General features: G+C 39.4%; 1 protein-coding gene across 7 annotated transcripts in view; it reads right to left on the bottom strand.

Annotated features, from left to right (window-relative positions):
* The window catches only part of DAB1 (DAB adaptor protein 1), a 449,364-nt gene that overhangs the window by 82,399 nt on the left and 349,657 nt on the right, over window positions 1-17,308 (bottom strand). For 2 of the 7 annotated variants that reach the window (XM_054073182.1, XM_054073185.1), the window contains exon 1: window positions 12,264-12,357. The exons of 3 other annotated variants lie outside the window; for them this stretch is intronic. In XM_054073182.1, the coding sequence (XP_053929157.1) occupies window positions 12,264-12,342 (79 nt within the window). In that variant the 5' untranslated portion in view covers window positions 12,343-12,357. Of the gene's footprint in view, window positions 1-12,263; window positions 12,366-17,308 lie in introns of those variants that run through there. 2 more of the 7 variants (XM_054073183.1, XM_054073184.1) reach the window with 2 other exon arrangements.

The raw sequence follows: 17,308 nt of genomic DNA, 5'->3' as shown, positions 1-17,308 counted from the left end.
GCATTATTGGCAATAGGGATAAATGATGTTAATATATAACAGGTCACCTTATGACCAACCCCCCCCAGAAGCTGAATAATGAGAGAACCCTGCTTCTGAGATGAGAGAATACATTACCACAGAATCATTTAGGTTAGAAACCTTTAAGATCATCAAGTGCAACCATAAACCAAACACTGTCAAGTCCACCAGTAAACAATGTCCCTAAGTACATCTACATGTCTTAAATCCCTCCAGGGATGGTGACTCAACCACTTCCCTGGGCAGCCTGTTGCAATTCTTGTCAACTCTTTTGGTGAAGTAATATTCCTTATATGCAGATTAAACGTCCCCTGACACACCTAGATGCCATTTCCTCTCATCCTATTGCTTGTTACTTGGGAGAAGAGACCAACACCCGCCTTGCTATGACCTCCTGTAGTCAATTTTATTGTGCAGGATTATTTTGCTTTCCAGTGAGTGCTTATGTGTAAACTACAGTATGTGGTATATACAGAATAATTAACTATCCAGAAATAAATTCAGATACTGCTGGGTAATTAGCTCAGTCACAAATCTTCACAACTGCACTCAAAAGTGGTTGTACTCAAAAGCAATAGCAGATACCAGCAAGTGGGCCACAGACTGGGTCCTGCCTTGGTGTTCAAGGACTAAGCGAGAGATTCTTGGGGGAGGGAGAAGAGTTAGGGCTTTTTAGGGAATGAAGTTGATTTTTAAGCCAACACTTGCCATAAATTCCCCTGGTTAGCTTACCTATCAGCAAGAAAGTATATTATACTGAACACCTAATGAGTAAGATGACTTTTTAAACTAACATAGATACGTATAACTTCCTCAAAATTTACATTTAACAGTTTGCCAGAGTATATTTTTCCAAAAGAAATGTCAGTTAACTTTCAGTCTCACAAGCATCCTGCATATTCCAAGAGAGGTTCAACTAATTCTTTGATTTTTCATTTCTCCAAAGATGGAGTTTTAATAATTCTACTATTACGTTTGTCAACGGATATATTATCAAACCAGTAGTACACATTGCAACATATCGCACATTTAATTTTGTTTCCCTCCTTTATGACATATTCTCCAGGTTGCATACAAGTGACCAAACCAGAAATCTGGTTCTGATTCACAGAAAGGGAGTCATGATCTGACAGATCGCAAGCTCTAGCTTTATCAAATCCACCTTTCTAGTGACATAAAGTAAACCACTTCACAGAATCAGAAAATAGTTTGGGTTGGAAGGGACCTTAAAGATCATCTAGTTCTAACCGCCCTGCCATGGGCAGGGACACCTCCCACCAAACTAGGCTCCTCCAAGCCCATTCCAACCTGGCCTTGAACACCTCCAGGTATAGAGCAGCCACAGCTTCCCTGGGCAACCTGTGCCAGTGCCTCACCACTCTCATGGTGAAGACATTCTTCCTAATGTCCAGTCTAAATCTGCCCCTCTCCAGTTTATTCCCGTTCCCCCTGGTCCTATCCCCACAAGCCTTTACAAATAGCCCCTTCCCAGCTTTCCTGTAGGCCCCCTTCACGTACTGGAAGGTTGCTATAAGGTCTCCTCTGAGCCTCCTCTTCTCCAGGCTGAACAACCTCAACTCTCTCAGCCTGTCCTCGTAGGGAAGGTGCTCCAGCCCTCCGATCATCTTTGTAGACCCGTTCCAACAGCTCCATATCTTTCTTACGTTAAGGATTCCAGAACTGGACACAATACTCCAGGTGAGGTCTCACAAGAGCGGACTAGAGGGACAGAATCACCTTCCTTGACCTCCTGGCCACACTTCTTTTGAGGCAGCCCAGGATACAACTGGCCTTCTGGGCTACAAGTGCATTGCCAGCTCATGTTGAGCTTCTTATCAACCAGCACCTCTTTTTCACGGAGAACACATTTCACACCTCTGTGTAATAATCACATCTGCTGAAGGACCACCCATCCTGGACATGGCATTACATCAAGTAAAACCTCCACAACACAGCACCTATGACTTAGTACCAACCAAAATATAAATTACCCTCTGGAGATCCACTGACAGGAAATGGATGCTAAGACTATCAGCACCCTGTGCTGAACATGTCAGTGAAGTTCCTTAAGTTTGGCAGGACAGAAAAGCAGATGGAGATACCACCTTGAAACGCCCTTCCAGACCTCAAGGACTCCTGCACTGGAAGGATCAGCTCTGCAAATCGGTGGTCTCTGATATACTTTTTAACTCCTCCACCTTGCCTAACTGCTTTCTGAACTTCAAGCATCCAACACAAACCTGCTGCCCAAACCATCCCGCAGCAAGGAGTCCTGCTGTTGAGCAACACAGTGTAGGCAGAACAGTGTTCTCCCTCTGAACACAGCTCCAATCAGCTCTCACTGGATACACGCAGCTTCTGCTCAAAAGAACAGTGAACATTTTCTCACTTTGTTTTGAAGAACTAAACTTTCAGATGTCTTTCCAAAGTCGTGGTTGAGAAATGAACGCATATCAGTCTACCTATAGATTTATCATTATTTCTTCCTATGATGAAGAAATATAATTTTACATTATCAGCATTGAATTGTATGTGCTATTTTATTGCCCAGCTATTCAATATAATCATACCTTTCAATTCTTCACTGTTAGCTTCTGGTTTTACCACTTTGGATAGTATTTTAGTGCTTGAAAATGTCTATGCCTCTCTATCTGTCCACTTTCTGGCTTATGTTACTGGTTCAGGTTGACTGACATCAGTCCAATGCAAATGAAGATCACCATTTTATTACAAGTTCCCCTCTTTCCCAATTAGTTTATTACTTCTGAACTTCAACACTTTTGGATTCATGTCACTTCTCAAGAAATGGACTGGAAAAAAAATCAGATAAAGACTAAACTGAAATTCAAATGGAGAGCACACCTAACACTAAATTTGGACTTAATTTAAAAAAACCTTAAGATCTTTTGTTCTAAATAGAGTTACTGACCTAGAAACATATACCCATCTCTGGAAATAAATCAAAATTCTTCCTACATTAATCTAATTGCACCAGTGGAAGCTAAGTAGTCCCTTAAGTAATTTAAGTTTCCTTATTTGAGGGGAAAAAAAAAATCAACCTTCCCCATTGCTGGGATTGTATTTTGTAGAACAAGCTACTTATGATTAATTTCTCTGTTTGCAGTAGTAAATGCATTTTCCCTTAAAACAGGAATAGGTGTTAGCAGATAATCTGGGTGATAGTGAGCACTGTATTAGTGAGTAAATAAATAAATGACTTCAAAGTATATAAAATAGTATTGGTTTGGGGGTTGTTTCTTTTACTGTCACTGCCATAAAACTCCCCACAGAAACTAATAATTTCTGAAATATAGTAAGCCCAGAAACTAGGAATCTTTTTTAGGAGTAGCTTTTAAGAAAAAAAAAGTGGAAACCTTAAGGAATTAATGATCCTTATGGGTTTCTTACCTCCTGCTCCAGTAATCACCAAGCTATTTTATAAAAGGGCAGCAGTACCAATCATCAAACTCATCCCCCTTTTCCTGCAGTGCCAGTACTTACAAGAAAGGAGGATTGCTTGCTCTCTGTCCAAAGATGGGTGCGAATCCCTGAAGCATTCAGGTCACTTGTCTAAATTAGAGGAAATTGTAGCTGTGTAGCATGGCATAGGGTCCTTAAGACACAGAGCACGGTGGCACTTCAGACTCTTGTCTTGATGTCCCTACAGGATCTTCTGAACCTCAGCCTGAGAAATCTGGCTCTCCCTATGCGATACAGAAGGGGTGTGGGACCTGGCAGAGCCTGGACCTCATTGACTGAGTGAGAAGATGGGGACTACACGCTCTGAACTGTACATTGCAGCGTTTAGTCCCTATGCACATGATATGAGACACACCTATACATCTTGTTATACGCAGGTCACAAAGTTACTTTTGGAGGCTGTGCAACCATGTTTCTCAGCTCACTTAAGCACAGATGTAAAATCTTATGAGAAGTCCCCTCTCCCTTTTACAAGTCTATCCAAAAAGTTCTTGCTCGTTTTCAAACACAAGACTTAAATACTGAGAATAAAATTTCAACCCCACCAACCCAAGAAGGATACATCTCTATGGGCAGAGGTACCATTCCCCTAGCAGCTGTTTAGCAGCATGACCCAGTTGTGATTTAAGATCAAGGACAACCAGGGAAACCTGGTCATAGAACACCAAAGAATTTATTGGGGTCTGCGATTTCTTGTGAATCCCCTTCCCTTAGACAAGATGTTCTCTACAAATAGAGTAATTGTTTGGGGATTAGGAAGAGCTAATAAAACCCTCTCTTGAAAGGTTGGATGAATTTGAGATGATAATAAGGTTGTGATGTGCCTAAGGGAGCAGGGACGTCTTTCTGATTGTAATTTAATCAACCTTGATTACAAGAAAGAAACATTTACCTGTATCCTGTTCAATAAATTTTGGTAAAAGTCTATATTCCTGCAGGCAGCCAATCTATTCTTCCTAACATGCTTACTGTAAACACGCTAAACTCAGATTTCCTCTGCTTTTGCTCTATCCCAAGAAAACCAACGGAAGACACGATGGTACACTATATATGCAGTACATATGCTAAAATCTTTGAAGAACACACCTAAAAACCAAAACACATAAGCTGTGTTCTTGAGAGATGTGGTCATGATTTCTGCTTTTAATGGGAGGTTCAACACAAAAATTCAAGACTAAGTCTGCAACTTGGTAACCAAGAGTGGGAGAGAGTCAAAGAGATGGTTGTAGAACATATTCTACCTTGTCACAGTGAGACAAGGCTCAGCTCAATCTCTTCATTCAGTATGTGTGGACACGTGTTCAAATATAGAAATTTTCTTATCCTGAGTCGGAAAATGTTGGTGTACAAGACTGAACAGCGAGTTAACATCATGTGAAACTGAAGAAATCCATGATGGAAATAGGCTTATAGCGAAGAGATATCAAAGATCAAGCTGGTGCCCAAAGGAATCCACTTTTCATCATCAGAAGATGTGACAACAAAGACACAGAGATCCTCAACAGCTTTTCAGAAAATGATCTATGGAATTACTTTGAACATTGGCAGTATCACGTGCAGCTGTGCGTCACCTCAGAAGGGAGCTATTTTGAAAGTGATTGTAGTTGATTTTCCCAAGTTTTTAAAATAAAAATTTAACAGGCAGAGACTAATTTTTTGTGTGTGTGTGTTGAACCTTTAACCTCCAAACTCGCATATCAGTATTGGGGGTAACTGCTTGCTTAGATAAGGGATATACAGCTAGCAAAGCAGTGCTGATGCATTTCCACCACATGCACTCCTAAGCATCACTGCAGAGGTGTAAAATTAGACTTGTGACTCAAAGGACTTTCCTTCTCTGAGAGGAAGGACCACTGCAGAGCTTCTGGCTTCCTGCTCATTGACAGCACTTGGATAGAGTCTTCTGCAGCAGTGCAGACTACTGTTGATGAAATGCTCCCACAGTGATTATCTTTAAAGGAAGACCAATTTATATGAGCTACTTTTTCTTGATATGCTGCAGCTGAGGGGACAACAATAAATAGTAATTATCTGTACTCTTCCCGAAATATCAAGTCTCTGAAATTCCAATTATTTGTTCTCACATATACCAGAGCTCACCATCAGTGTAAATATTTCCTTTCACTATTTCCTTCAGTATTTGAAAGAAAAGCCTATGTAGCGAAAATCTAAGGATGGGATGGATTGGATATGAATAGCTTATTACTTCTGCAAAGTAGCTCAATTATTGTAGGTCTTACTAATCCAGACAATTAAGGCTTGATTAGGCTAATGTTATTTTTCCTACATTAGTCATGTAGTTACTTTTATATACATGAAGAGCCCTAAGCTGCATATGCTTAGAAAGAAACCAAAACATTCAAATACTTACCTTCCAAGTGAATGAGTAGAGAAATACTAGTCAGTGTTGCTTAATTAGAATAGCAATTGCTTAATCCTAGCAATTGACTAAATTTTCCATATTCTTTTAGATAAGCTGAAACAAACCAATTCCTGTAAGATTTTAGACCCTGAGTTTAAATAGGTCAAAAAATAAGAGCACTGAAAATTAAAGACACTCTGCACTCAATACAAATTAACATATTGCAAATCGCCTTCACTAAATGCAAATGGAAGATGAAATTCTGATATGCTTACTCCAGTATTAATTTGAGTGTGCCTGCTGATGAACCGAGGTGCTAATTAACTTGTAAAGCTATCAGTATCTGGCTTTAACTGATTGGCTGTATTACAGAAATCCTAGGATGCTCAGAACACATCAAAAAAAAAGAAAAACAAAACTGAAAAGACTTAGATTCTCACTGTTTTGAGATACTGGTTGTTTTAAAAGCAACAGAAAGGAAATCCAACAGATATGAATTGCTTTGCAAAATAAGGAAGTGAATTACATTAAACTATAGCCTGATGAAAATCACTTAGGAAAATTGCACTAATGATTCTAAGAATGGAATATAACATCTCTCTGACTACACCACACATTCAATAAGCACACTGTGCACATAAAACAATGTAGTGAGTGCAATAAACATAAACCACAATAAAAAGGAGAATGTGCACTTTATATTAGGCCCTACACAGAAACCTAGGCCAATTATGTACATAAAATATTGGTATATGCTTCACACACACACAAGTAAAAGAACAATGAGGGAAAAGCAGGGCAGCAGGCGACATTTTCAAGATGAAAAAACTCCAAACTAGAGCAACAGGAGCTAATTAAAGAGCATATAACATTGTAGGCTCTTCTCTCTCCCTTACCTTGTTGCAAAACGCCTTCAAAATACACGAAGTAACATCAAATGAGGCAGGAGATCATACAGCTATTGCTCTCTTCCCTGCTTATGAATAACAGCATAAATTGACTGCCCAGCAGCTTTTGTTTAAAGCACTTTCCTCTTTCTACTTCTGACTCCGCAGTGCTGGTTGGATACAGAAGACTCCCAAAGAGGCACTTCCACATCTGGCACAGAATAAAGTTCCACATCTGAAAGGCAGAGGGGCACATCCTCACCTGCTGAAAACAGCAGGGTGACAATGCCAAGTACAACTGGTGGCCCCACAAGCTGGAATCTGTATTAGAGCCTGATTAGTTCACTGAAAAACTCACAATTGGCAATTACAGCATAGCTAAAGGAAGGAACCCACCTGTTACCTGGTCATTTATGCACCATTTTGTGTTAATTAAGGATCACGTATACCAAATTTTAAGCCTAGATGTCACACATTTAATACTGAACAGAAGACAGTCACTAGCCCAGTAAAGAAATATACAGGGGAAACCAATTAGCTGGGGGGGAACTCAAAATTGTTAAATACAGATCCTTAAGCGTCTTTTTACATAAATAGTTAATTAAGAATAATTTACAGAAACAATTATCATTACTATATTAACACTAATTGTTCTACACAGGAAGACAGCATTGTATGAAGCAAGATTGCCTGCCTGTTACTTCAGCACATAAAAATGTCAAGGGATTTGCTTTGGTCTCCTTAATTCCCTTCCAGTCTTTTACCATCTTAAGACAGAAAGACTCTAAAACAAATTGATAGAATGGGGGGTTAACATATTAAACACAGCACCTGCCTAATCTTATTGAAATAAATCAAATTATTCTATTAAAAATATTCATCTTTTTTTCCCTTCCTTCATGAAAATACATCACTTGCAACCCTGCCCAGGAAAATGTGTCATTGCTAATATCGTATGGATAACAAGCAGTAAGATTAAATAAATATGAAGAGACATAATTATGTCTACATATGGTTTAAGTCTTGAGATTTAAAATTCAATGAAATTGTCTTCAAAGAGAAAAGAAACAGTGGATATAAAAGGGGGGGGGGGCTCTCAAAAATTAAATGCAGGAGGGATGAAAAGAAAGCTTTCTGCTCACATTTTTTATGCCAACATTGTTTTCTCAAACCTTATAGACAGAAACAGAAGTTAAGTGCATGTGTCTGAGCTCAGAATCTGGCCCATCAGCTCAGGGCTCTCGTGCCTGATTGAGTTTAATTTAAGGCTTCTTCAAATTGCCTCCCCTGTTGCCTATCTGCCAGCAGCTTTCTCTGCACAGCATGTCCTGCCTTCGGGGCAGGGAAGGAGGGAAGCACTGGCTGCAACTCACATTAGCACAGGATTTGCAGCTGCTGCAAACAGTTGCAGCTCTCCAGGTTCTTACTCCTAAGAACTATCCACCTTCTCACCTCACCCATGAGTACCCAAAAGTTACCTGCTTTCAATCACAAATCTGCTTCAGTAAGCAAACGCAGATGTGAACATCTTCTTCTGGATCTCAGATGCGAGTATTTCACTTCAGCCTTCCAAAGTTTTTTTTTCATAGGACAAACGTGAACTTTGAGATTGGAACATTTAATCCATGTATCTCAACAAATCATTCCAAACCTCTCATTCACAAAAACATTACTACAGCGCCTCCCCTAAATACGGTCACTTTCTATTTGCTCATTTAAAAGACAACCCACCAGCGTCCTTGGGTGATGGATGCACTTTATCCCTCTTAGCGAAACCAGCAGCAGTTGATTGAGGCTCCAGAGGAGGCAAAGGTCTGAGCCGCTGCCGTGCCAAGAACTCCTCTAGGAAACCCACAACATGGGGAACAGCTGTGGGTATAACAAGCCTCGTGCTCACTTCTCTTGCATTCAATTTGACTATGAGTCAATCACTTTTATTCCATAAACATGACAGTCTAAGTGAGCCTTCTTTGAGCTCTCCTAGCAGTGTGGCTGCACAGCGATGCTCTCCCCTCGTGCTGGGATGCCCCTCAAGGGTGCTCTTTGGAGCAATGAGATCTTTTACACATGACAGATCGCTGGTGAGCCCCATTTGAATCCTCCCTGAACAGCAGCTGGATTGCACGCCAGGCAACTCTCCTCTTCAGCAGGGATTAGTTGTTTAGCTTAGATAAGTAACATTTTAAATAGAATAAAGCACTTAAGAGTTATAATATTGCATAATTTAGTATGCTGTTTGCTTAGCTTAGCATGAGCAGCCAGACTTGCTGAAGCACTAGGGCACAAGCTGTGATCTTCACCATGTAACTTCTTCAGTCAAAACAAGGCCTCCAGAGTCAAGAAAACCCAAAAAAATACAGAGGCTTCAAGGGTACAGATCATCAACACCAGCTACTCTAAGACAAGATAACAACCCATCTGAAAGACAGAGAAGGAATCTAACGAGGAAATAAGAAGTACCCTAACCCAAATACATCTACTGGACTGAACCATCGCAGGGAGGGCAGGTAAATAATCTGTAAAAGTATATTCACCCAGGGGTTTATTTGTTCATGTTGGTTGTTGTCTCCGGAGCTGACCATGCTGCTGTAACCTTCCATTAAACTATTTATTTCATGAAATCTGATGCTTAAGAGTCTGCTTTGTGAGACCTCAGATTGGGACTATGCAAAGCGACACCTGGCAGCAGTCATCAGGATGCCAAGACAGAATGCGAGTAAAGTGGAGAAGCCCAATTAAACTGGGAAAGCTAAGTTATACAGAGAATCAGGTGTGCACATATAATCTTTTAGCTATAAACACATATAATCCTTACCCTCCATATCTCTTAGACACAAACTGTTGACCAAGCCTGGGGCTAGGATTGGATCCAGCTGCACCTAGGCTCCTCTCTGAGCAGTTTAGAAAGCAAGGGGGTCCATTCTGCACCTCATGACTTGATGGGAGGGCTTCCCTTACCTTTCTACACCTCCAGTTCCTATGCAAAACACTTCACACTGACTATATCTTGATTGTCTCTCCATATAGTTCCTCCATGTAGTAAGCAATAGTGTGACCTTATCACTGAACTCTGTTAATTCACGCTTTTAACTAAATAAGAGATTTATCTAAAGAAACTTTCACTTACAACACATTGGAATTTTCAAGTAACATGCTACAAACCCAGCTGTTTTCCCTTGGTCTGTTCAACAAAGATGCCTGTTATCTCTTGTCTGTCTGCTCAAAGAAAAACTAAAATCAGAAACAGATTATTTATTTACAATTAGCCTTGTTTTTCCTCAGTTGGCATGTAAATTAGAGGGAAGTGTGGAAGGAAAGCAGAGATATTTTCAGTTGTTATCTTCTCATGGGCCAATTCCCTAACCTTCCACTGAAGTCAGAGATATGCAGCACTATGAGCTCTGCATAACCCAGTCAGGTTAGCTCTCATTTTCTCCAGATAAAAAAGGAAGCATTTGCTTCATCTTAGCTAAACACTGAATATTGACCTATTATATAGCCTAGCACAGGAAACTAAGAGAACATTCTTAGCTTTTTTCCTTTTTTGTCAACATCAAGGTGGAAGAGGATGAAACTGTTGTCTAAGAACACACACGAAGGAGACAAACACCAAAAATGGCCTTTCATGAAGACTGTGTCAAAGTACATTAGATACTTAACATTTACGCCAGCAATTACAAAGGTGGTGCTAACAGCTGGATAAGGAGCTTCTAAAACTGTCTTTTCCAGTAGTCGTGGCATATGGAAAAAGGCAATACAAATCATTCACTCCAGTATCTTCCTCTGAGGTGTGTAAGATTTACAGGGCAAATTGGAAAGAGAGCTCTGGAAAATGATATGGTGATATAAACCTCAGAAACTGGCCATAGGCTTGAGAAGAAGAACATCTACTGTAGTGACCCGCAGTGAGGATCAGGAGACCAAAGAAAGAAGGTCAAAAGCAAAAAAACCAGCAACTACATTGTACCTTGAAGGTCATCTGCCTGACATTCAAGAGCACTGGCTGTTCACAGCCTAGTCTAGCGTATGCAGAAGACAACTGGAAACAGCAACGTGACACTGTAGAAGCAGACTACAATAACCCTCTGTACATACTTTGCATAATTATCTCTGACTGTGAGAGGCCGGACTCAAAGTTTCTCCCAATCCAATGATCTCATAAACCAGAAAGTTTTAAGTGCTTGAAGCAAAACTGAGCTTCATTTAGAAACAGCAGTAGATCCTGATGTCTCTGTACAGTCGAATGTCAGTCACTAAAGCTACCTCTTCAAGCTTACAGAGGTCCCAGTAACTACCACCGTCCCACACTCAGTGCTACGTCTGCCGTTCTAGCTCAGTCCACAAGACAGGACTAGCCCATTTTTTGTGGCCAAGAGGAATATCACGACAACCTCTGCAGGCTACCCTGTCACATGAGAATTAGCCAGTTTGAGGGTTTTGCTAAAATAGGTTTCAGGAATTAAGCTTTATTTACTTTGAATCTGAATCCACAGCCTAAATCTTTACTTAAAGTTTTCCCAACCAGCACCTCTTCATCTTAACAATAAATAAAGTGACTGATGCTGGATCTTAAATAAATGCACTGCGACAGTAAAATAACAAAGTAGACATTAATACTCTCTGTGTTAGTGCTGTCATTTCAAAGTTCCGCAGACCTAAAAAAAGCAGTAAAAATATGCACTCATTTATACAAGGGCATCTGCTCACGCCAAGGCTAGACGTGTCATTATTATCCTCTACAAGTTCAGCTTGTGAATAATACAGTAAAATCTGAGAACAAATGCTGAAGACGGACAACTGAATTTTACTATTTCTTATGTTCAAATACTTTCCTCATGTACTTTTCTTGTACACACTAAAGTGTGTACTTGTCCTGTAGCCACACAAGTGCATGAGGAAATCCCATGCACAACAGCAGGCATTTTAATGTGCTAGGTTACTTGTTTAACACATTTTGGTTGACAAATAGGATTTTCAGGCCAGCTTTTTAATAATGATTCTGTGTGGAGCTACTAAATAATGAGGACAACTACTGAAAGTCTTAATGCGTGTCTGGTCTCAGTGTTAGACTTGCCTGGATTCCTGAAGCTCCCCTCAGTGATATCCCACAGCCTCCTGTCATTATGAGCAAAGTGAGCAGCAGCCCAGTGTGCTGAAATCAGACCTCAGCATTTGAGAGTTTCCCTCAAACAATGCTGGCTAATGAAAATGATGGCGGAGGAGAAGAGAATGGTAATGAGACATTTCAAAAAAGTCACGTGTTTGCTTTAAGGTGTGGAAGCACTGAAGAACACTACCCTATTTTTTCCAAATAGATAGAAGTCTAATGACTTCTGTAACAACTGTAGAAGCTTCTATCCAGGTAGCAGCAACTTCTGATTTAAAACAACTTGTAACATGGAATTACACTCGTAAAACCATGAACCTGCGCCACCTCTGGTTAACCCCTCTGTCCCCCTGTACAAAGGTTCAAGGGGAGGATCACGGCACAGGAATGGAAAGGACCTACCCACCAGTAGTGCAGAACGGTAGACTTAGCTTCTCACTCACAGCCAAAGTATCCCACTTAACCACAGACTTCTGTTTCTCCATGAACTTTTACCCTTTGCCGACAGTCTTTGATGCCTGTGCTCATCCCAGCTTTAGTCACCTACTAAGAGCACAAAAAGGCAGAGGTGACCTTTTCCCATACGCATACTGATTCAGAGAGTAATATTTAACATTTAAATGAGGCACAGTAGGTAAACATTTACAGCTGCCCTATCTCTGACTCTGTGCCTCACTGGCTAACATCTAAGTCTTCTGCCTCTCAATTCAGTCAATAGATTTGCAAAATCCATTATCAGAAAGTCTCTGGATGTGACTTGACAGGGTTTTGTCATTTTGTTCCCTCTTTGTTTGTCGTTAGTTTTTTTTTAAAAAAAAAAACAGGCTCTCCAGGTGTTCAGAACAAGCACTTATTGTTTAAAGAGAATTTTATCAGCAGTTCTACCTTGCAGCGCTGAGTTCCACGGGGCACATACCAATTTTATTTTTTAACTTAAACTCACCGCTCTTCAGGTTTTACTTCTTGTTTGATCTATTAGCATGAAACACCTGATTGATCTTTGCCAAGTCACAGCTCTAACCATTCTTTTATCTAACTTCTCTTGTGTTTTCCCGTATGTACCATCTTTTTTACTATGCTTCTCTGTACAATAATGGCATTACAAAATTTTTGCTTTTTTTTTTTTTAATTTATTCCCCTCTGCAGAAATACCATGACATCGTCAGCATCAAGGGGCAAGCAATTCATTTTTCTTGGCATGAAAGGAAGATATGAAGAAATCAGCTAACTTTACAGGGCAGGAATTAAGGAAAACTTTCTGTCCCCTATTTGGTCCATAGGAACACCTACCTACTGACAGTATGCTTCTTCATTAAAGCTTTCATAAAGGCAGCTTAGACGGTCATCTGCCTGGCACAGTCCTGTTATGGTCTGTTATTTCTCAAGAACTTTCAAGACCCATAAGTATGTAAAATTATATCAATGTTTTACTATCATTTAGATTTTTAAGCTAATGTTTTTCAAGGATAAACGGAAGCATTTGTAATTTACCCACCACCTGCAACTGCCAGGACAATGGGGAATGGCCTCAAGCTCTGCCAGGGGAGGTTCAGGCTGGACATCAGGAAAAAATTTCTCATGGAAAGGGTCATTGGGCACTGGAACAGGCTGCCCAGGGAGGTGGTGGAGTCACCTTCCCTGGAGGTGTTTAAGGAACAGGTGGATGAGGTGCTGAGGGGTGTTGTTTAGGGATTGTTAGGAATAGTTGGACTCGATGATCCAGTGGGTCCTTTCCAACCTAGTGATTCTATGATTCTATGAAGTCTAATGAAAAAATTCTTAGAAATTATTAAGCCAAAATGTTCTCATTTGAAGACTGCTGCCTTATCATCTATTACTTCAGTCAAAAATTTACAGCCTTCATCTTCAGCCTTTCTCCTGCAACCATTCTTTGGAGTCATCATTTCTAACAATATTCTTTCTACTCCTTGGCATCAGTTCATTTTGTGTGTTTCACTTGAGAAACATATCCAAGTTGAGTATTATCTCACTGAATTGCTTAGGATTCAGATGAGCCAAAAAAAAAATCATTAATTTTCACTCTATTTTATATTAATAAAAGTTATTAACCATGATTTTCCGAGACACAATTCTGACTCAAATGTTACATCTATAATCTAGTTCTATATATAAAATACATTTTCATGTAAAGTTATATATTTATATATAATGATATATATATTTTATATATATATATTTAGTTATATATTTCGCCCTATGTATAGGAGAGTTCCCTAGAGTCCCTCTAAGTAATGTCACTGTGGTTTGTTTTCTAACCTAAGACCTTCACCATGCTCCTATGGAGGAGAAATATATGGCTATAGCTGTTCATCACTGAGCCCATCAGTGCCATAGCTCCTCTATTAAGTTGGCAGATTACAAGACAAAGGATTTTTTGTTTTTTTTTTTTCCCCCCAAGTGATCCTTTTCCATTCTCATGATTCATAAGCTTGTCTCTGATACAGACAGGATACCCAAACTTTTGTCTCTCTTGTTGAAAGCATTTGAACTACTAATTGCAATTCTATTCAACAGGATACGAAAGATATCAAGTTCCCATAAATTCCATGAAGATCAGAAGCCAGAAAGAGGGGAAAGATTCAAATGAAGGACCCCATGAAGAGAAAAGTTGCAACACCAGTTCAGTCTCATCATTAGACGTTAAATAACCCACATAAGATAAAGTAAGACTAACCTGACACAGAACTACTCATATCCTCTTTTGCTGCCAATCCTGTTCAGTTCATAACCTGGACCACTGACAACCAACACAAGTGATTTTCAAGAAAGCAAAAGTAAAACCTGAAAATCCTCTACAGAATTATATCCGTATTCTCACAGCACAGATGAAAGCAAAAGCCCTGGAAAAACATAAGTCAAGTTAAATTTAAGTTACAAATTATATGCAATAATGACTTCACATCCACTTTCTTTTCCAAGTGCTTCAGATATACATTTACATCTATTAACTGCAGAAACACTTCTGAGAAAGTTGCAACTCAGCTTTTTTTTCTGGGTGTTGTGCTTTTTTTAATCAAAGATATTTCTACATTTTTTTGCCAGTCTGTTTTCTTTTTTTAAATGTCCCCTTGGAGAGCTGCAGAGTTGAGGTGCTTCAATGACTCCCCATCTCCCAAAGGCTGCCAGCATACCACCAATCTCCCCAAGTCTGAGCCTTTTACCTCTACATGAGTACTTGCTGTTCGGTGACACTAGCACCTTTTTCTCAATCAAGAGGAAAGATGAAGAGGCACCCAGGTAGTCTGGTTCAATTTCACTCCATAGATCAAGTAACTAAGAGAGCTGCAGCACAGTATAATTTACATCCCCCGTCAAAAGTCTGAGTGTAGCTGACGGCCAACTTCACACAGCTTTGTCTGATCTTAATCCATTTCTGCACTTTGAGTTTCAGCAGCAACTAACTCAGCCAAATTGAAATGTTTTAACGTCTGATCTATAAACTGCTCATTTGCTCTAGAAAAGCCTATTCTTTAATATATTTTTTAAAAAATGAAAAGACTTGAGCATAGCAAAAGAAATAATTAGAAAATACAGATTAAGCATTCAGCTCTTACCAACAAAGGTATAGTGAAATCCAGGTGAATGTTTCCCAGTAAACAAAAGGGTACATCTGTCTTAATTTTGATTAGTTTTGTATAATTTCTGAGAAACAGATGTTCATCTTTTTTAATCACCTACAAGTCATTCCAGGTCCAACTAACGCATTCACAACTTTGCAGATAGTACAGCTAGCACACCACTTAACTAGGCTGAGCATTTCCATCATCACCTAAAAATGGGTTTGCAATAAAATGGTATCAATTACAACTAATATTCTGACACAGTGTTGATAAAGATGATGTACTAATGAGACACAGTCTCATTGCATTTAACTCTTGCAATTTAATGCATTTAACTCAATGCATTTAACTCTTGCGTCTGTTCAGTGGCAGATCCCAACACAACACTGCTCAGAGCAGCAGCATCTTGCTGAAGCTGTCACCTAACGAACTTATAGACAGCTTTGAAATTTTCACAGAAGTGACAGTGAGGTAAAATTCAGCTCCTCACTCACATTGAGACTGGAAAGTCAGCAAAAACCTTATTTCTTTCAGACCCATTGGTGGTGAGTCCTTCCATAGAAACAGGTACAACTTACCTAGTCTTGAACAGCTTCCAGCCAGCAACATACAAAAACCTGAGTGATGTCATTTAATACAGAAAACCAGCCTTTTCTTTTGTAAAATCAATGTAATGTATCCGCCTTTCATTGATATATAGGATAAAACACAGAACTTGGTAACGTATCATCACAGAAACCACCTGAAGACATTCACGTCTGTGAAGACTCACATTCAGACAGCAGAATCTTTTTTCATTTAACTCTGATGTTATCTAGCAGTTAGGCAAAAAGCCTAACTCTGACTACTGAGTCCATAATTTCACGTCTGGATTTCTAAGATTTACATCTGTCATAAATATCAGAAATGTGAATCTTTGAAATCAAATATTAAAATGAGGGATGATACTGTAATGCGCTGCAGCATATGGTAAATTGCTGTCATTTCTTGAGAGGTGGCAGCATTTCAGTGGTGGCTGATTGCTTTATTACTTTTGCATTCATTGCCCATCACTGATGTATGCAGGTTCATTTTCATTTTCAAAAAGTAGCTCTAAAATAAAATTTTAAAAAGCACTGTCCACAATAGGCAGAGTGTACTCGTGATTTCTACGCAGCATTCTGTGAATCTTGCCTTTATTTAGTTTTAAACTCTGGACAATAAGATGCAGGATAAAAAAAGAAAGAGCTCCATCTCCATACAGAGTATTTATAGATGTGCACAGCATCTCTACCAATTCTGTATTCAAACATGCTATAAGTATCTCTAGCAACAGAAAATGCAAAATGTACATCAGCATTACTAGCTTCATAAAGAGCAGGTTCTCAAAAATACTTCTTAAATTAATCAGGTTAGACCAAACATTAAGCAGCCTTACTCATCTGCCCTTTCTATTCTATAGAAAGAGAAGAAATAAAGCAGCATTTCAAGTTTTTTCAGTTCAAAAAATAACAGAACAATACTAGCCTGTATCCTGCATGTGAACCCAGATGATGGTGTCAAGTAATACAGGCTTGCAGTCCTTCAGTGCATAGACCTCAATCCTAATCAGACCTTTCAGTCACCAGCTCTCCTTCCTACACTGAACCCAAATACTACAATTGTGGATGCACCGGAACTCCATAATCACACAAATACATAACAACTGACAAAGCACAGCATTACTATATGCCTGCAAACCTTCTTTTGGTTTCCTAGACAATGTGCAAGCATAAGGGAAGACTATACAAAACCACATTAAGCTGCTGTAAATCATGACTGTTGTTCAGCCTTCCCCCAAATTATCTTCAGCGTGAATTCAATAAAGTGAAACCTTTGTCAGGATCTTTTC

This window comes from Cuculus canorus, chromosome 8 (assembly GCF_017976375.1).
Source record: "Cuculus canorus isolate bCucCan1 chromosome 8, bCucCan1.pri, whole genome shotgun sequence".
NCBI classification, from domain to species: Eukaryota; Metazoa; Chordata; class Aves; order Cuculiformes; family Cuculidae; genus Cuculus; species Cuculus canorus.
Note: the sequence above shows the minus strand (reverse complement) of the source record. Positions and strands in the feature narration are given on the sequence as shown.